This window comes from Macadamia integrifolia, chromosome 9 (genome assembly GCF_013358625.1).
Source record: "Macadamia integrifolia cultivar HAES 741 chromosome 9, SCU_Mint_v3, whole genome shotgun sequence".
In the NCBI taxonomy this organism is placed as follows: Eukaryota; Viridiplantae; Streptophyta; class Magnoliopsida; order Proteales; family Proteaceae; genus Macadamia; species Macadamia integrifolia.
The window spans coordinates 9,430,240-9,447,780 of NC_056565.1; the positions used below are offsets into that span (position 1 = coordinate 9,430,240).

The window sequence follows — 17,541 nt, forward strand, 5'->3', positions numbered from 1 at the left end:
TTTAAGATCTCTCCATCGTAATAATAACTCTGGCGGATTTGCAGCAACAAGCACAAGCGTGAAACAGAAAGAAAGCCATACCAAGATGTCCACCTCAGGACGTTTTTCAAAACTATTACCCAAGGTCGGTGATTTGGTTGACTGCGTTGCCATTAGGTTGGTCAATGTTGACGGCGGATCAAGTCCTTCTACGAGAAGAGAACCATTCTCGGGGCTGATCCACAGATAAAATCCACCCAATAACCAACTGTGGTGGATTCCATTTATGTGAACCAGGCTGATCCACACAAATGAAATCCACCCAATAACCATCTGTGATGGATTCCACCTATGTGAATCAGCCCGTACATGAACCTAATCCACATTCGTCAATGTTGTGGATAAGTTAAAAGAAACATGCAAACAAAAATCAATGTCAGAATAAAGCAGCTTCATCTTCTACTTAGTATTTATTGGTATTTCAAAGAATGGAAGCAAAATTAATGTACATTCCACAGAAATAGGTATCTAAGGAATGGGTTCCATCTCACCCAAATAGAAACGTAACTGGTAGAGAAGAAAATAAACAAGACTTAATTAGGCAAGAGATTAAAGAAGAAAAGGTAACGCATAAGAAACACACATTTACATACAAGAAGTATGCAAGTCTTCTGGCGCAAATTACTTCTTTAACTAAATAAGTACAGTGGATTGTTTCCATCGTTCGGTTTTGGAGAAGATCCGGAATTTTTTCTTCTTTCAGGAAGGAGACGGTCACTTTCAGACAAGTTGGCTAAGGCCAGAGAGTAGAACACCAGAAATACCTCCCTTCTAACAATTTATTGTACATAGACTGAAAAAAGAATGCAAACTGCAAAAAGAATGAGGACAGCGGAATACAAATTTTAACAAATCAAACAACTAAGCAACATAAAAAATCTATAGAAAACTGTAGCACATTACCAATCTATAGTTGATGAATACCAAGTAAACAGCACATTAGGCTATGTTAGGAATGCAAGAAAAAAAGAGTTGGAAAAAAGAAGAGAGAAAGGCACACATACTATCATTACTTCAGTCTTAATGGGTAAATCTGTTGGTAACCAAAATGGTCAAAACAAAGTCATAACCGGTCTTTTGTACCATTTAAGCATATATTTAAAGTTTAAACATATGATCATAGTCTTGTACTCTGTCGCATGGGTTTGTGGGTTGATTTCGAAAGACCATTAAAAGCCTGTTAGGGTTATATGGGTATTTCGGTAAACAGTACCTATACACGTTTCTCTATGAATCTGTAGTGATCATATTATCTTTGTGTTTCTCTATGAACAGTACCTATATACGTTTTCAACATCACCATAGGTTTCAGTTTCTACAGATGGGACCATTTTTTTGTAATTTAACCCTAGAATCAATCAACTAACATGGGCGGTTAATTCAGAATCGGAGTCTCTGTAGCAGTGGCGGTGGTGCCGCCACAGAAGGTTAGTTATGTAGACAATTGTGGAGTGCTCTCTGGAAGAGCTAAACAGTGACAAGCTCACCAGGATCTTCATCAAACCTGTTTGGCGATGAAGCAGATCAGTCCAGAAGGAAGCATTTCAGTTGTTTCTAGTAGTCCCAAGTTGAAAATGGAGAACCAGACTAAAGGAGCTGGCAGCAAATCCAATCCTATCAATGAGTGACATTACCTACAACTTATAGGTTTCAATTTCTTCTTCAAATCACAAATTTGACAGTTCAATCTGAGTTTCTCCATCATTCCATATCAGAATTGAGTTTTGAAATTCCACCCTGCAGTGCCAGCAGCAACTCCTGGCTCTACTTGGAGATTCACCAGATTCAAAAACAAGTTTACAGTTTTCCCTTTTTATTTCAAATTGCATCCCTAGTTTTATGAGGTTTATTTGGTCAATAATTAGAGTCTCAGTTGTTCCTTTAGATTGAGCTTGAGTTCTAGGAGGAGTTTTAAAGTTTTTCAGAGCTATATGTAGGACCCAAATTAGAGCATTGTACTGCATACGAATTGTATATCAATAAAATTATTTTACTTTCAGCTTTTCAATTTCTCTTCAACGCTTTTCTGGATTCTTATGTCCATTTCTTTGTTATCTAGTTCTTTTCGATTTTCTCTTATAAAGGTAGGCACCACATTGACATCCGCAATGAAGAGAGAAAGGGAGAGGGCAAGAGCAGTACAGAGGACAAAGAAAGAGTGAAGGGCAGACAGTAAGCAGGAGTTTGTGGAAGGAAGAGAGCTTGTTGGCACTGTTAGCAGGAAGTCTACTGCTCCTGCGACTGTGGTTGAGGAGTGTAGAGACAACAGGGGAGAGACGGAACAGTGCTTGTGAAAGAGGAAAGACTTAGGGGGTCTGGGGAGAGTGAGATCAGAGTTTTTAATTGAAGTCTGGGAGGTGGTTGCAGGGTGGTAATTCCTCTTCCTCGCTGTCCCTCTCCTTCGAAGTTCCTCACTCATCCTCTTTATGAGAACTTTCATGGTCCTACTAAGCCCAACCTTCCGATGCCACTACCGCTGTTAATGGTTCTATGGCACGGATACAAAAAATTGGAATGCCCCCCCCCCCCATTCCAGAATGGCCAATTCACACTCCATTTCTAGGGCTCAGACAAAATCTGACTGATTCCACCCTTGTTTTATTATATTTTTCTTTTTCTTTTCTATTCATTTCTTACGTCCTAAACATAGCCTTAAGGTTCCACAAATATTTGATTAAGCTTAGGCTACTTCAACAGAAACTATTTTACAGGAAATGTCTTGAAAGTGAAGATGATGCAGATTCTTCACCAAACTAGGCTTGTTTTATTAGGAATAAACCTAGGGTTGGGTTCCATACATGTTGGGCCTTTGATTCCATGTGTTTTGAGTGTAATAGGCCACTTTTATGGGCCTAAAAGAGGGGCCTTAAGGCTGCCTACGGGATTACTAGTTTGTTTCCTTTTTAGTTGGGTTTGATTTAAATTATATTTGTTTCCTTAAAGAGTTGAGTCATTAGTAGTTTCCTTTTTCAGCTAGTTTCTAATTTCAGTTTTTAGTAAGTATTGTATTAGGAGACTAAATTAAGGTTTCCTTTAAGGAACCTTCTATTTTGTAATTCCCTCCCTTATCAACATTATAAATAAAGAAGAGGAGGCTCCTAAAGCTAGAACAATTATGATATATATATATATATGGCTACTGCTATTGTCTTCTTCATGAAGAGTTGTCTTGTGTTTGATTAAGACTGATGGATTGGTGTTTAATCCAATTGACTCTCTGCGGTGAAAAGCCCGAGAAGTTCTATTCAAGTTATCTCTTTTTCTTTTCTCAACAACACAAAGTGTTACTGATCTGCTCAAGTTCTTACAGGTATTGAATCCAGTTTTCCTCTCAATTCTGTCCAGAAAATTGCAGATTCTGTGAGAGTTCTCAGAATCTGCCCAAGCCAAACCAGCCATCAGTTTTGGATGAGTTTTCAGATTCTGCTGTAGTTTTGTTTGCAGTTCTTTATAGTCTGATTTCCTGTGCATGTTTTTTGGGTTGGTTTATGGTTGTTCTTTGGTTAAAAGATCCTGTAGTTGTGAGATGGTTTGACTTGTCCAAATCAGCTTTACATTAAGTGGTATCAGAACATGGCAGAGAACCACCTTGAAAGACTATCAGAGTTGAACATGGCCAATGGTGAAATAAGTCCTGAGGACTTGGATTATATTTTTAAGACGTTGATGCAACCGAATCAACGAATGGTGCGAATACATGAACGATTAGCTACAGTACGATGTGTTGGTGTCCTAGAATCATTAATAGCACATCCATGGGAAGTGAAGATACTTCTATTTAAACCAAAAGAACCTAAAATCAATGTTACAAATAAAGAGATAGTTCTTAAAGCTTCAAAGACAGAAGGTGAAGAGTTAGAAGATTTCACTGAAGAGTTCTATATTGAAGAAATCAGAGTAGACAATATTGAAGCCGTGGACGATGATGTAGTGATTGAGATCGCTCCACAAGAAGTCTTTGTGATTCATGATGAAAAGGAAAAGCTTGTTCCTTCAATCCTTGATGAAAAGGATACCAACGTTGACGATTCTATGCACACGACATTCACAGTTGGCATTGATTCAGAGGTCTAGCATATAAAGTTTGTTATGCCATCATGGTTCTTTGAAGAGAAAGTTCCACACCTTCAAGACTGCATTCTGAAAGTTTACAAGCAACCAGAATTTTGTTTGGGAATGGTCAAAGCTGTCACTCACATGTTATTTCTGCCTCATCATTGCAAGATGGGGAGAGTTGATGCAAATTCTTCACCAAACTAGGCTTGTTTTATTAAGAATAATCCTAGGTTTGGGTTCCATAAATGTTGGGCCTTTGATCCCATGTGTTTTGAGTGTAATATACCACCTTTATGGGCCTGAAAGAGGGGCCTTATGGTTGCCTACGGGATTACTAGTTTGTTTCATTATTCATTAGTTTCATTTTTAGTTAAGTTTGATTTGAGTTATATTTTTTTTCTCAGGAGTCAAGTTATTAATTGAGACAAGTCATTACTCATTAGTAGTTAGTTTCCTTTTTCAGCTAGTTTTTAATTTTAGTTTTTATTAAGTATTGTATTAGCCTATAAGGAGACTAAATTAAGGTTTCCTTAAAGGAACCTTCTATTTTGTAATTCCCTCCCCCATCAACATTATAAATAAAGAAGAGGAGACTCTTAAAGCTAGAACGATTTTGATAAAAAAAATAAAAAAATAAAAAATAATAATGGCTATTGCTATTGTCTTCACCATGAAAAGTTGTCTTATGTTCGATCAAGGGCGATGGAATTGGTGTTTAATCCAATTGACTCTCTGCGGTGGTAAGCCCGAGAGGTTCTATTCAAGTTAACTCTTTCTTCTTCTCCCAACGACACAAACTGTTACTGATCTGCCCAAGTTCTTACAGGTATTGAATCCAGTTTTCTTCTCAGTTCTGCCCAGAAAATTGCAGATTCTGTGAGAGTTTTCAGAATCTGCCCAGGCCAAACCAGCCATCAGTTTTGGATGAGTTTTCAGATTCTGCTGTCGTTTTGTCTGCAGTTCTTTATAGTCTGATTTCCTGTTCATGTTTTTTGGGTTGGTTTATGGTTGTTCTTTGGTTAAAAGATCCTAGAGTTGTGAGCTGGTTTGACTTGCCCAAATCAGCTTTACATTAGAAGAGGCATTGTATAGTAATAAAAATTAACAGAAAATAATTTAGTGAAATCCAATAGATCCCTACAAAAAATTGTAAAATAGCATCCAATAAACTTTTCTGGAAGTTATTTTCCCATAGTGTCTGTGGTTGTATCTTGGTCAACCATATAGCTACCACCCATGGAGATCACCACTCCCATCATTTATTTGGATTCTTTCCTCTTATATCCCTTGCCAAAATAATTTTATATGTCAAGTCAGATTTATAAAATAAGATAAAATGGTATAGAAATACAAATGAATCTAACCAAAAGTTGAATTTCCAAGAAATTGCTTTCTATTAAAAGAAATGGAACCTCAAAGAATTGGCGAGACTGAAGTATTCTATAATTCTCATGCAATATAAAAGGAACCTAGAAAGAATCAAAGGAAGATAATGCTAACCAACCAATGGAGAGAGGGAGAGTACAAAATGAAAACCTTTTTCAATCATAAGATAACAACAACAACAACAAACACAACAAAACCATTTTCTAGCTAGATCGCATCCCTGCCGTTCCATCAAAGCTTTCATCATCATCATCAACAACAACAACAAAACCATTTTCTATCTAGATCGTATCCCTGCCATCCCATCAAGGCCTTCATCTGGAATGCCACACTGGGAAAGATAATAACAGGGGAAAACCTGATTATTAGGGGCAAGACTCCCCAGCAGGTGAATCATGTGCAAGCAACACATGATGCACTCATATTCATCTTTAGATTCTGAAAGCTTAACACCATGTCTCCAATCCTTAGAACCATGATGTGGACCATGACACAGGCTTTGCAACCTTCAGATTATCATTCAATCAAGTACAAAAGAAGAGAGTTTTGATGCTTGATAAAACGTAAAGAAGTCCAGACTAAGCACGAGCAGTTATGAATTTAGGTTTCATTGCATCAGAAACTTTCAAAATGCCAATAGAAATGACTAAGGAAGTTGAGTGCATGGCTAATGACTTATAATTTCCAAATTATTTCATTGTATAGATTGTTCATATCCTACAGTTTCACATTAGTGAGATCAGTTACCGTACCCTATGAGGAAAGGGAAAAAACAAGCTTTCTTGTGTTCAGTCATGGCTTAGAAATTGCCACACAACCCATTATTTCGAATGCCTAACAATTACAGACTTCCGAAATACTAATTCTTTTACTATTCCTTTTGTCTTTGCACGGCTCCATGTAGCCGACCCCATTTAGTTGGGATAAAACTGAGTTGTTGTAGTATATAGCATAACAGCTTTGATATATAAATCAAATCTCAGCAGAGACCATAAAACAAGAAGAAATACATGCAGAATGAGAGAGAGAAATAGAAATCGAAAAAGTACCTGGCGTCTGCAAAAACAGAATCCCCAAAAGCAACTCAATCGAAAAAGCGCCTAATTTCCGACATTACAGTGTCACCATCCTCATCCAATCCGGCGATACTATCGCCCACACCACCACTACTACTAGCACTCCAAAGGGTCCTACTAGCCTCCTCAACCGGCCAGCTGGAAACAGTCTCCCCACTGTTCGCAGGTCCCCCGGAGCTGGTCTCAGCTTGTGCCATCTGAGTTGAGTCGGCAGTAGCAGCAATTGACCTCGCCGGGAACACAAGCCTGTGCCTCCGAGAAAAAAGCCTCAGCGTACTCCCAGTCCCAAAGAATTCTTCATCCTCCATCAAATTCCTAAACCTCATTGCAACCCTAGCCCCTCGAGTAGGTCTGCGGCTGGGCTGCTCGGTCTCATCTGTGGGGAGGCAAAAGCGACAGACGGGGCAAGAATTGTGCTGCGACAACCATGGCAAGATACAATCGCAATGGTAGAGATGCTTGCAAGGCAACTGCTTGGCCTCGACGCCGACAACGAACTCGTCTTTGCAGACCGCACAGAGAAGAGTATCGGCAGCCAACAATAAGCTAGTGATTTTGATGGTGGGGATCGATTCGACGGAGGATTTGGATGCTGGAGTTGAGGCGGGCTGATAATAACGAAAAGTGTTGTCGACGACGTCGGGATCGGAGAGGTGGTGGATGAGGCGATCGAGGAGGAGTTGGTCGGAAACGGCGGCGGCGGGGATTTCGAAGGTGTCGTCGTGGGTGGCAGGGGTGAAGTGGGTTTCCGGATGGGAGACGATGGGGAAGTGAGTGTTATTGGGATCATTAGGGCTGGAGGAGTAAGGGGTGAAGAGAGTGGTAGGGGATGATTCCATCTCCTCGAGAAAACCGCCATTGCAACGAGGGCAGAGAAGAGGTTGAGAGGAGAAGAGAGAGACGTTCATTAAGCACGCGTGACACCAATACGTCAACCTTCTGTTGCTGTTGCTGTTGCTGTTGCTGTTGCTGTTGCTGTTGCCGGAGCCGGTAGTGGCCGTGGCGCTAATTGAAGACATTTCGATTTCTGTCTCTGTGCGTCTCGCTGCTGCTGCTGTTGCCAGTTGCCACTTTGCCAATGCCAGTGGGTGTCCTGTTCTTGACTTTTGAGGATTGCTTTTTCTTCGCAGAAACCCTGGCAGGCGGAGAATTTCCAAATTGCCACTGATTAAACATTCTAATGTAAAAAAAAAATAACCCGTCCACTTGCGTGAGGGCAAGAAGACCGTGTGCGGTCTTTGAGAACCTTGTATTGTATAGTGTATGCTATATGCTTGAACGGTCACTGCACGTCTGAACCAGGGTGTAGGTATTTCTGTCTTTTCGCACCTGTCTGTATGGGTGTATCTGAATTCTGAACACGGTGACGCATGTTTCATGGACTTAAAAGAAAGGGATTTTTACATGATCCATTGGACAAACTCGGATCCGGCCCTCATCCAATGGTTTTGTTTTTTGTATGCAATCATGAGTCTTTATTTAACTTATTAAATTAATATTAATAATTTTATTCTATTTTATATCAAATAAAACATAAAATGGTAAAAGTATATAACCAACCCAGCTCCAGGCCAGGCAAGGTTTATGTGAGGTAACACTGTCAATTTAAAACAAAACCAACCAGATAAAATTGAATCAAACCTAATCAAATAAAAAATAAATTCGTTCACTTTCGATTTTGAAATGTAAATTTTCGTTTGGGTGCTGTCTTTGTTGAATTGTATAAAATTATTATTCTCAATTATGAATTTTTCTTTTATGGATTTACGTAAAAAGAGATGAAAGATATAAAATGTAAATTTTCACTTGGGTGCTGTTTTTGTTGAATTGTATAAAATTATTATTCTCAATTATGGATTTTTTTTTAGTGGAATTACGTAAAAAGAGATGAAAGATATAAAATGTAAATTTCCGTTTGGGTGTTGTCTTTGTTGAATTGTATAAAATTATTATTCTCAATTATAGATTTTTTTTTTTTTTTTTTTTTTTTTTTTGTGGAATTACGTAAAAAGAGATGATAGATATAAAATTTATCATGTTTATCTTCATTAGTTTGTGATTTCCTTACTAACTTTATTTGACACAGCAGGGATCTCTTGATTTCAATCCAAGTTCTTTGCAGGGAATAGGTGCACTGAGGTTTCCAAATCATATATAAGCGGGGAAGCGTCCTAACGCTTTACAGTACTGTTCATTGCTTCATCTTCCATACCCTTAGAAGAAGAGGGATGAATGGGTAGCACAAAAATCCTCTGGAAAGGGGAGGGGGAGAGAGAGATTTGGCTGCTAATTGTTGAACAGCACAGTTAACCCCCAGTTTTACAGACTCCTCCCTTGTGCCTCACATAGCCATCTCCAAAGCCTGTTTTCTATAGAAACGAAACCCCTAGATTTGTGGGGTTTGTACCACCAAAGCTAGTGTACAATGACCACAAGCAGCTGCTTCCATGCCCAACTAGAAATATGATGGGATCATCTGACCTCAATTATCCTTTCCCATCCAAAGTACTGTGCCTAAGAATATTCTTAAACCCTATCAAAATACCAGATCTCTATCCTGCATGAATTAAGCTTAATTGCAGTAGATCAAGCATGCATATTCGTGCTTATCTGCAAGAATTATACATCAAATGACGACCCTGTCATAGAAGAAAAATCGAAAATTATCTAATAAATCCAAATCCCACATAAAGAACAGCCCTAATCAAGAATCCAGACACCACCCAATCAATAAAGGAATTAGTCCCATGTCACATCTCAACTGGTCATAGGTTCAACAGTAGTTGCATCTCTGTCCAGAGTCCAGACCTAGAACGATCTGATTAGAATGCTGAATTTAATAAGGTCGGTTTTCACCTTCCCTAAAAATTGCTGGAGAAACATCCAAAAAGAATAAGGTCAAGGATAGGGAAACAGCTTTCTCAGAAGTGAGTTGAACACAAATCCAACTGTGCCGCAGCTGGGACCTTATTTGGAAACATTATTTGGAAATAAATCAAACTGTATGCAGAATTGCCTTGTATTCTGAACAAATCTGACCACTTTGGGGATATCAATCAATCAATATTCCTAAAGGGGATTCATAAGCAGAGCTTGAAGCCTTGAATAGGGCATCCAGCAAGATAATGGAACCTCCACGCAGAATGAGCCAAACCAAACCAGTAGGGCATCGGCACAAGAGGCAGGATAGGGCAGTCGCAATTTTTCTCTTTTCTACCCTGATGGATAACCCTTTCTGGTGTTTTTGGTCAGAATGCCTCAATGCCTTACAGATACTCATCAATTGAGCGCAGGGATAACCCCTGTGCAATGCATGTAACAGAGGTTCAAAGCAAACAAACCACAAGGTAGCAGCTTACTCATTACCATTAGATTACTTGATGCAATAGTGTTAGATCAAACACCAAGAAACACGAATAAAGAGAGACAATAGATCCGTACGACACAGAGATTTAACGAGGTTCACACACCAGGGTGGTGTGCTACGTCCTCGGGCGAAGAAGAAGATGATTCACTATGCAGAAGAAGGATTACACCCTAGCAGCGGCGAGGAAGAACTCGCCCTGAAACCCTAGCTTCGTGAAAACCCTAGAATACAATGACTCTCAACAAGCAACAGTACATCATATATATATACTCCAAATAGCGGTTCGACCCATCGGGTCACGGTCGATCCGGTCGAACCATACCGCGGGGGCGTAGCCCCCGCACCCCCATACGAGATCAGTGATGGGCTCCGGGCTTGGGCCTGCTTCCATCACAGATCTCAGAAAAATTCCCATTCGGGTCGCCACCAAAATATGTCGGATCGGGTCAATCTTCAAAACGGGTCAAGAATTCGAGACAGACTTAACAAATAGCAAACACACTCCCGTGCATTGCTGTTGCTAAAATAATTATGACAATCTTCAATCGCATCATGTGCACCCAAAAAGGGAGGAATTGAAGCACAATGAATTACTTGTGAAACAAACCCAACAACCCCATTCAATGCTAGTTGGAAAATATCTAAACGTTAGGATCAGCAATGATCCAACATACTGGATCAGTATTCCTAAAGAGACATATTGACCTTCATGGATAACCTTCACAAAATAACCTCGTAGTTTCTTACTATAATTCCAAAACATGGTACTAAATAATCAGAATCAGCAATCAAGCAAGAAAAGACATCTGAGTAAACAAATCTCATTCGGGAGGTTCTCCAATAAAAACAACAGACCATAAAAATGGAAGTTAGTATAGATATATGGTAGATTAACTTCTAGTAGAACTACCAGCACAAGTAAACTTGCTAAAGAAGCATCATCAAGCTTCTGTTTCCAACAAAAACAGGATTTTTGTTTCTCGGGCTGAAAGATAAAAAGAGGGAAGAGGGGGAGAGGGTGGGGACCATATTGCGTAGAAACCCCAAAGAAGAGGATTCTCATGATTCCTTACCAATGCATATCTTTTACTATCCTCTGATACATTTACTCCAGTTCTTCAAAGTCTGAGATCAAATTTACTCTTTTTTCCCAAAATAATAAAAAATATGTTGATGTGCAGTTTATTGCTTCACAGTAGTGAATCATCTCGAGCTTTAGCACGCTAATGCAAACCATAGTTGTTAAGGCAACAAGGCAACCCAAGGCACGCCAATGCATTGGAGAGGAGACAAGGCACCCTAGGCCTGTAGTATATGTAATATAACAATGGCACTTTTATATAATTATGCTTACATGCAATATAGAAGCCACATCAATGCAATATGATATAATTATGTTAGTATTTTTTTTTGGGGGGGGGGTGGGGGAAGGATTATACTAATAATCACCTGATGGGAAAATATTTTCTATCCAGGAGTAATGCCTGCGATCCCCTGCGTCTAACTCTCTCCTCTCCTCTTGTAGTTTTTTTTTTCTTGATTATTATGGAAACCTTACTTTCCTTTTTCATGAACCAAAGCAGCTAAACGAAATTATTGTGTCTTTATTGTTAAATCAAAGAGATTGGCCTCAAGAGAATTAGAATCAAATCAACCACTGCAACCTTAGGTGGATCACAATTTCAAACCTTCAATTTTGTCAGGCAATATGTGAAACAGATACAGTTGCACGCTTGATTTAGGATGGTCACTCGTCTCTGATAATGAATCAATTTCACTCTTTATTAATCAGAAGTGCCATTCTCTGCTCACTAGAACAATTTCATTCATTATAAACAGGACAATGGCTTACATGTTTTTTTTCTTCTTAAAGTTATATGGTTCCTACATCCTAACATCCCCGAAATGATGTAGGAAACAGTTTCTAGAACTTCTAGCATGTTTTTTTTTTGGTAAGGAACTTGAAATATGCTACATGAAGCTTTTCCCAAACAAGGTGGTGGTAAAGATGCATATAATATAGGGATCCATCATGTATATTCCAAAAAACTTCTATATTGCATATATCTGATCTCATCTGCAGCAATACACATGGAATAGAAGGATCTGCTTGCACATCCTTCTATTCCACTACTGAGAATGAAATATGAAGCATCTTTAAAAGACAGATGGGCGCCCCATGAAAACCAACGAAAAGCATTTGAGACCTCATATTCTCCCATGAAAAAGGTGCAAGATAGATTCAAGTCAAGAAGCATTGTGCTCTGAAGTAACATGAAATAGCAAATCAATTGTTGTCCACAGCATCTAGCACCAAACATCTATATCCATCTCCCATTTGATCTTTATATTCAATTAACAGTCGAAAACTCAAAAGACAAGAAGATTGGTTTCAAGATTCTACATTGAGTGCCATCTTTTGGTGCAAAAATTTAGACTCCGAAACGAAAAAGTGCGCGTATCTTGTTGAATATGAGGTCCCGCCATCCCTTCTCTGTATTCTCAACAACGGTGGAGTTCCCATATCTGCACCACAGCACAAACAAACAAACATTGTCAAGAAACAGAAACAAAAAGATTCTTTCAAGATTGCATAACAATAGAAGGACGGAAAGAAAACCAAACAAAAACGAACCTGTCTTCCTCGGGGATATCAATCTGCGTCAGCTTGACAGTCGTCACTCCTGATTGAGAGTCATCAAATACTAGGCGTACCTGCAAAACCCATCAAGTGTCAAAACGCGATCAGCTTTCCTGCTAATCTCCAATGATGAAGACATGGAAATGTTAGGTACCAAGAAATAAATTTACCGTAGAATGAATCCCATCAGCCCAGCTCCCGAATCTCCACTTCTGAACAATCAGCTTACCCACCTGCAACTCCTGATTGGTCCCAGTGACTGAGCCGTCAAAAAGACTAAACTGGCCCCCGACCTCCCTACTGATCTTCGCATTACTCTGACTAAACCATTTCCAACTGTTCTCATTCATCAAGATGTCGTACAAATCCACGGATCGACAATGGAACCTCTCAGTCAGAGCAATCGATTTGAACCCTTTCTTACTCGTTTCTTTCTTCGTCTGAGTAGAAGAAGTAGCAGCGGCGGCAGCGGACGCCGGTGACGAAGAAGACTTGTCAGTGGAAGGCTTCTTGAGCTCCAATTCTTCCTTGGCAGGAGCCGCAGGACCACCATTGGCCATGCTCTGAACATAAACCCTAACTTTCTCCCACACAATGGGTTTCCCCTTGGAAACGACTGCCTCTTTCAATCTCTTCCCAATGGGACCTTCGTCCTTGACAGTGACTTTGATTTCAGGGTCTTCGTCGGCGTTTTCGTCGGCAATGTAAGGGATCTCAATGGAGCCAGCGACCTTGAGGAGGGATTTGCCGTCGGCGTCACGAGCCTCGCCTTCCCACGAGAGGGAGACACTGATCTCGTAACCTGGTATGATCTTTGCCTTGCGAATGTTAACGTAGGCATCTCCGTTGACCTTTTCAACCTTCTTGGTCTTGATGTAAAGGTTTCCCTCGCCATCCATGATGGTAAGGTCGGAGAGGAGATTGCTTAACAGATTGCGAGACCATTCAAGGCAGTTGGTCTCGGACCAGTGCCAATGGTGGACGTTGGTGCCGTCTGGTCTCTCTTCCACGATCCAGCGTTTGTCTCCTTCACCGTATTTCGCCATTGATTTTCTTGAGCTCACACGGTTGCTGAACACAGACAAGAAAAGAGGAGCTATCTCTAAGCTCTGCTAAAACGGATAGCTTGAATCTTGGAAGTTCCAAGAATGATGGGAGGAGAAGAGAAAGAGAGAAAGAAAACAAGAAGGTTCGCTGCGTTGGGAATGCATGTAAAAGTAGAAAGCGGAGAAAGAAAATGAGAGAGACGGGAGGGGACAGAGATCAAGTAATATAGGGGGAGCGAGGAGTCCTGGTTTGCGACTCTAGATGCTTCTTCTGTGTTTTGTGTTTTGTGTTTGGAATTTGGAATTTGGAATTTGGAAGTGTCTAGAAGGAGGCGAGGAGACACCTTTCTTCTGGATTTGGTCCACATTTGGTACGGTCAGTGACCTCTTCTGTCTGATTTGGACCATTTTTGGAAAATAAGCTTTCTCTTTTTACTGACTCGTCCTTCTTGACGAGTCAAACTTGATGAATCGGTATTTTTAAGGTCAGAATCGGTTCGCCTCAGCTAATTCTAATCTGGATCCCGCAATCCGATCCTGATTCTTGAAAAGACTATCATATGAGACAGTCACCAATAGGCGCGCAACACGTCGGAAGTGTTGGGACGGAGTAATAGATGCAGAGTTGGAAGTTAAGGTGGTGTTGATTTACGAAAATACCCTTGTTTACTGACTAAAATGTTGCGGCAAGAGTGTTCTCATTTCTTAATTCTCAGTTCTCAGTTCTCAGTTCTCAGTTCGGCATCCTTCAACCGCCAGGTTCTGGTGCAGAACTGAGGAAGAAATGTTGAAAAGTCAACGGTTTAAGCGCGCCATCAAGCCGAAGAAAACGTTTCCGGCAAACGACGAAGAACCATTAACGACTTCAAGGTCTAAGAAATCCATTACTGTTAGAGCCAAACCCAAGCCCAATCTCAAGGTCCTGCTCCCGACTCTGGAATCGTTCTTCGATAATGAGAAAGCGGCGATATTGAGCCCTGATTTCTTCCAAATCGACGCCCTAGATCTCGCACCCCGTCTCCTTGGGAAGTTCCTCCGGCGAGACGATGTGGTTCTTCGGATTACTGAGGTAATTTTCTAATGTAATCTAGAAAATGAATATCCATAGCGAAAAGACAAGGATACACTAACGAGATTAAATGAAATTGAAAATAACCAAAAGGGTTTAATTTTTTTGTTCTGATCATGGATGATTCTTCACAGGTAGAGGCTTATAGACCAAACGACACTGCTTGTCATGGTCGCTTCGGTATCACAGCAAGAACAGCCCCTGTTGTGAGCAAGCCTTTACTCTTTAGTCTATGCAATTTTCTTTCCCTTGTTCTTCTGTTTAATCATTTATACTGCATTTATCATTTTTGGGTACTTCTATTGAAGTCATATTCTGGTTATACTTTTGCTGTTGGGTTTTTAGTTTGGACGAGGAGGGCATGCTTATGTTTATCTTTGCTATGGTCTCCATACAATGCTTAATGTTGTAGCAGACAAGGAAGGGTTAGGTGCTGCGGTCTTGATACGTTCTTGTGCTCCTGTCATGGGTAATTTATAATACCGTCCCTCATGCTTTCCATTTGATGAAAGTCTTGGATATTTGATAAACACTTGAATCATATTTGCGATTACCAAAAGATGAATAAACTCATATTTGTTGAGTAATGAACTGTAAAGCTAATGATTTGGTGTGACACAACCAACCATGTCTTCAACTGTCAAGCATGTTTTGCTACTATTTTACTTATGAAATCTCCATGAAAAATTGCAGGGTTAGAGACCATTCAACAGCGCCGTGGTCAGAATACTAATAAGCCTGTCCTCCTTGCTGGGCCAGGGAAGGTTAGTTTCAATCGATTGCTCAATTTCTTTTGCCTTCCTGTTCAGCTTTGATGCTTTATCTGGGAAGTTTATCATAGGTGTTAATGGTAATGCTATTAGTATATATATATATATATCAAGATCCCCTACCAAAAAAGAAGAGTTTATATCAAGATGCATAGCTGGGATTGTCTGTAAGTGTTCGTTTTACTAATTCGAACAAAACCCCCCATAAAATTATCTTCCATGTGTGTTTGCATTTGCTTGTGCTTTCTTCTCTACTACACATGTGTCTTAGAACTTATAAGGCAAGAGAATGGCAGTCTCAGAAATCAGACAATATCGGTAATACAGTATCTGTTTGAAATAAAGGAGATAAATACCCATACCCATATAAATCAATACGATAAAACTCCATGTTTTGGTGATTTTTCACTTGATCAAAAGAAAATCCCTGCAGGTATGACTCCTTTTAGATGATAACCGTAAGCTTCAACAGTACCTGCCAGATCATTGCATTTCCAGTTTTTTTATCACATCCAATTAGCTCATGTTACTCACTGGTTTTAGGATTACCATTTCTAGGTACAGAGGACCTGGTTATACCTGCAGAATTTTGCTTACAGAGTGTTTGAATTTTTGGAATTCAAACAGTTCAGAATCCTCTATTTTACAGCTGAATTGGATATAACTCCTCTAAAATGATCCGTCTCTCCGTCCTTCCATTCCTTCCCCACCCCTCTCAACTAATTATCCTTAACTCATTATCTGCATTCTACCACTTCCTGCTACCTAGTCAATTCAAAGTTTGAACTGTCGGTTAGGAAGGCGGTTCAGGACGAGGTTGAGCACTAGAAGTCGCCGTACCACCTGGGGAGGTAGAATAGGTGAAATGGAACTCAATTCTTTAACCAAGATAATGAGGGATATCCAAGAGAAGAGGGTAACCTCTTACTATTTTTTTTTTTAAGTGGAAAGGGGAATATTTGGGTGAAAACATTTGAGGAGACAAAATTTATTTAACTATGGTGACCTGATTCTCTCATACCAAGTTCCCATTTCAATAATCTCTTTTATCGTTTTATGCTTATGTTTTTCCAACCAAATCTCAACCTGATTGGTAAAGTTTGAATTCTATAAAAAAGTGGGGATTGCCTCATCATCCTAAGTATCTAATCTCCAATTTGCAATCGATATTATCCTGGCCTGTTGACTAAAGATAAAAGAATTTAGGGAGTCTAAACTCCCAACTATCCTGTACAGCTCAAAAGGAAATTTTGTAACATATATATTCAGATTAGAATGGTTAGTTCATCTGGCTTATTGCTTTCTCAATTCCTTGCCAGGTTGGTCAAGCACTGGGGATATCAACGGAATGGTCAAACCACCCTCTTTACACCCCTGGTAAGCACACCTTCATCTGTCTTTAGTTGGACACTTAGTCTGGCCCTCTTTTTACTTTAAAAAAAAAAAAAAGTCTGCCCCTCTTCTAAGAATGACTATATGGGTTCTGCCAGGTGGTCTTGAAATTTTAGATGGGCCCAAACCAGAGAAGGTGCTAGTTGGTCCACGAGTTGGCATTGAATATGCTTCACCTGAGCATGTTAGTGCTTTGTGGAGGTTTGCAATTGCCGATAGCCCATGGATAAGTGCTCCTAAAAGTACCCTTAGACCAGCTTGATATAAAATTTCAAGTACTGAAGGAATCCATGGATGGCAATAGAGTAAAAGACGATAAAAGACAGACAACAAAAACACATACGTGACAAGAAATGTGGAAAGATTGACAGAAAAAATGTAGAAAGCTTGCAAGTGTATAGTCTTGTTATTTGATTTAAAATATTTGGAAATGACTTGAGAAATAATCCTTTTGGAGTTGAAAAGGATGGCAGAATTTTTCACCTTGTGTATCGCATAGGAATAGTTTGGATTGGCTAAAACTTTCACTAGTTGTGCGATTTGGAAGGGTTCCCATGTATCAGTATTCACCCTCCCCCCCTCAATAGTTTGGATTTCAATTCTATATTCCTTTGTTTTGCCCTTTGGAAAATTTGTACTGAACTTGACATGTGAGCAGGAGGCCATGGGGTCTATCTAGCCACAATATCTCAGGCTCTC

The 17,541-nt window shown here is 39.8% G+C and overlaps 3 protein-coding genes across 4 annotated transcripts; 1 reads left to right on the forward strand and 2 right to left on the reverse strand.

The window, feature by feature from the left end:
* Positions 1 to 415: 415 nt before the first annotated feature.
* On the reverse strand, positions 416 to 7,951 carry LOC122088465. Of its 2 annotated transcripts, none has more exons than XM_042657745.1 (2): positions 6,531 to 7,951; positions 416 to 832 (listed from the first exon to the last, which is right to left on the reverse strand). In XM_042657745.1, the coding sequence occupies exon 1, from the start codon at positions 7,934 to 7,936 to the stop codon at positions 6,566 to 6,568; it is 1,371 nt and encodes a 456-aa protein (XP_042513679.1). In that variant the 5' UTR covers positions 7,937 to 7,951; the 3' UTR covers positions 416 to 832; positions 6,531 to 6,565. The 2 variants fall into 2 exon arrangements, with proteins under 2 accessions (XP_042513679.1, XP_042513677.1); XM_042657743.1 differs by having other exon boundaries at positions 416 to 850.
* A 4,214-nt stretch (positions 7,952 to 12,165) lies between these two features.
* Positions 12,166 to 13,920, reverse strand: LOC122088466 (activator of 90 kDa heat shock protein ATPase homolog). The gene is made up of 3 exons (XM_042657746.1): positions 12,736 to 13,920; positions 12,560 to 12,639; positions 12,166 to 12,450 (listed from the first exon to the last, which is right to left on the reverse strand). Exons 1-3 carry the CDS (start codon positions 13,609 to 13,611, stop codon positions 12,357 to 12,359), a joined length of 1,050 nt encoding a protein of 349 aa, XP_042513680.1. The 5' UTR covers positions 13,612 to 13,920; the 3' UTR covers positions 12,166 to 12,356.
* A 392-nt stretch (positions 13,921 to 14,312) lies between these two features.
* On the forward strand, positions 14,313 to 17,446 carry LOC122088467 (DNA-3-methyladenine glycosylase). Its single transcript, XM_042657747.1, has 6 exons — positions 14,313 to 14,680; positions 14,815 to 14,886; positions 15,026 to 15,149; positions 15,374 to 15,444; positions 16,770 to 16,827; positions 16,941 to 17,446. The coding sequence occupies exons 1-6, from the start codon at positions 14,396 to 14,398 to the stop codon at positions 17,102 to 17,104; spliced, it is 774 nt and encodes a 257-aa protein (XP_042513681.1). The 5' UTR covers positions 14,313 to 14,395; the 3' UTR covers positions 17,105 to 17,446.
* The last annotated feature ends 95 nt before the right edge of the window (positions 17,447 to 17,541 follow it).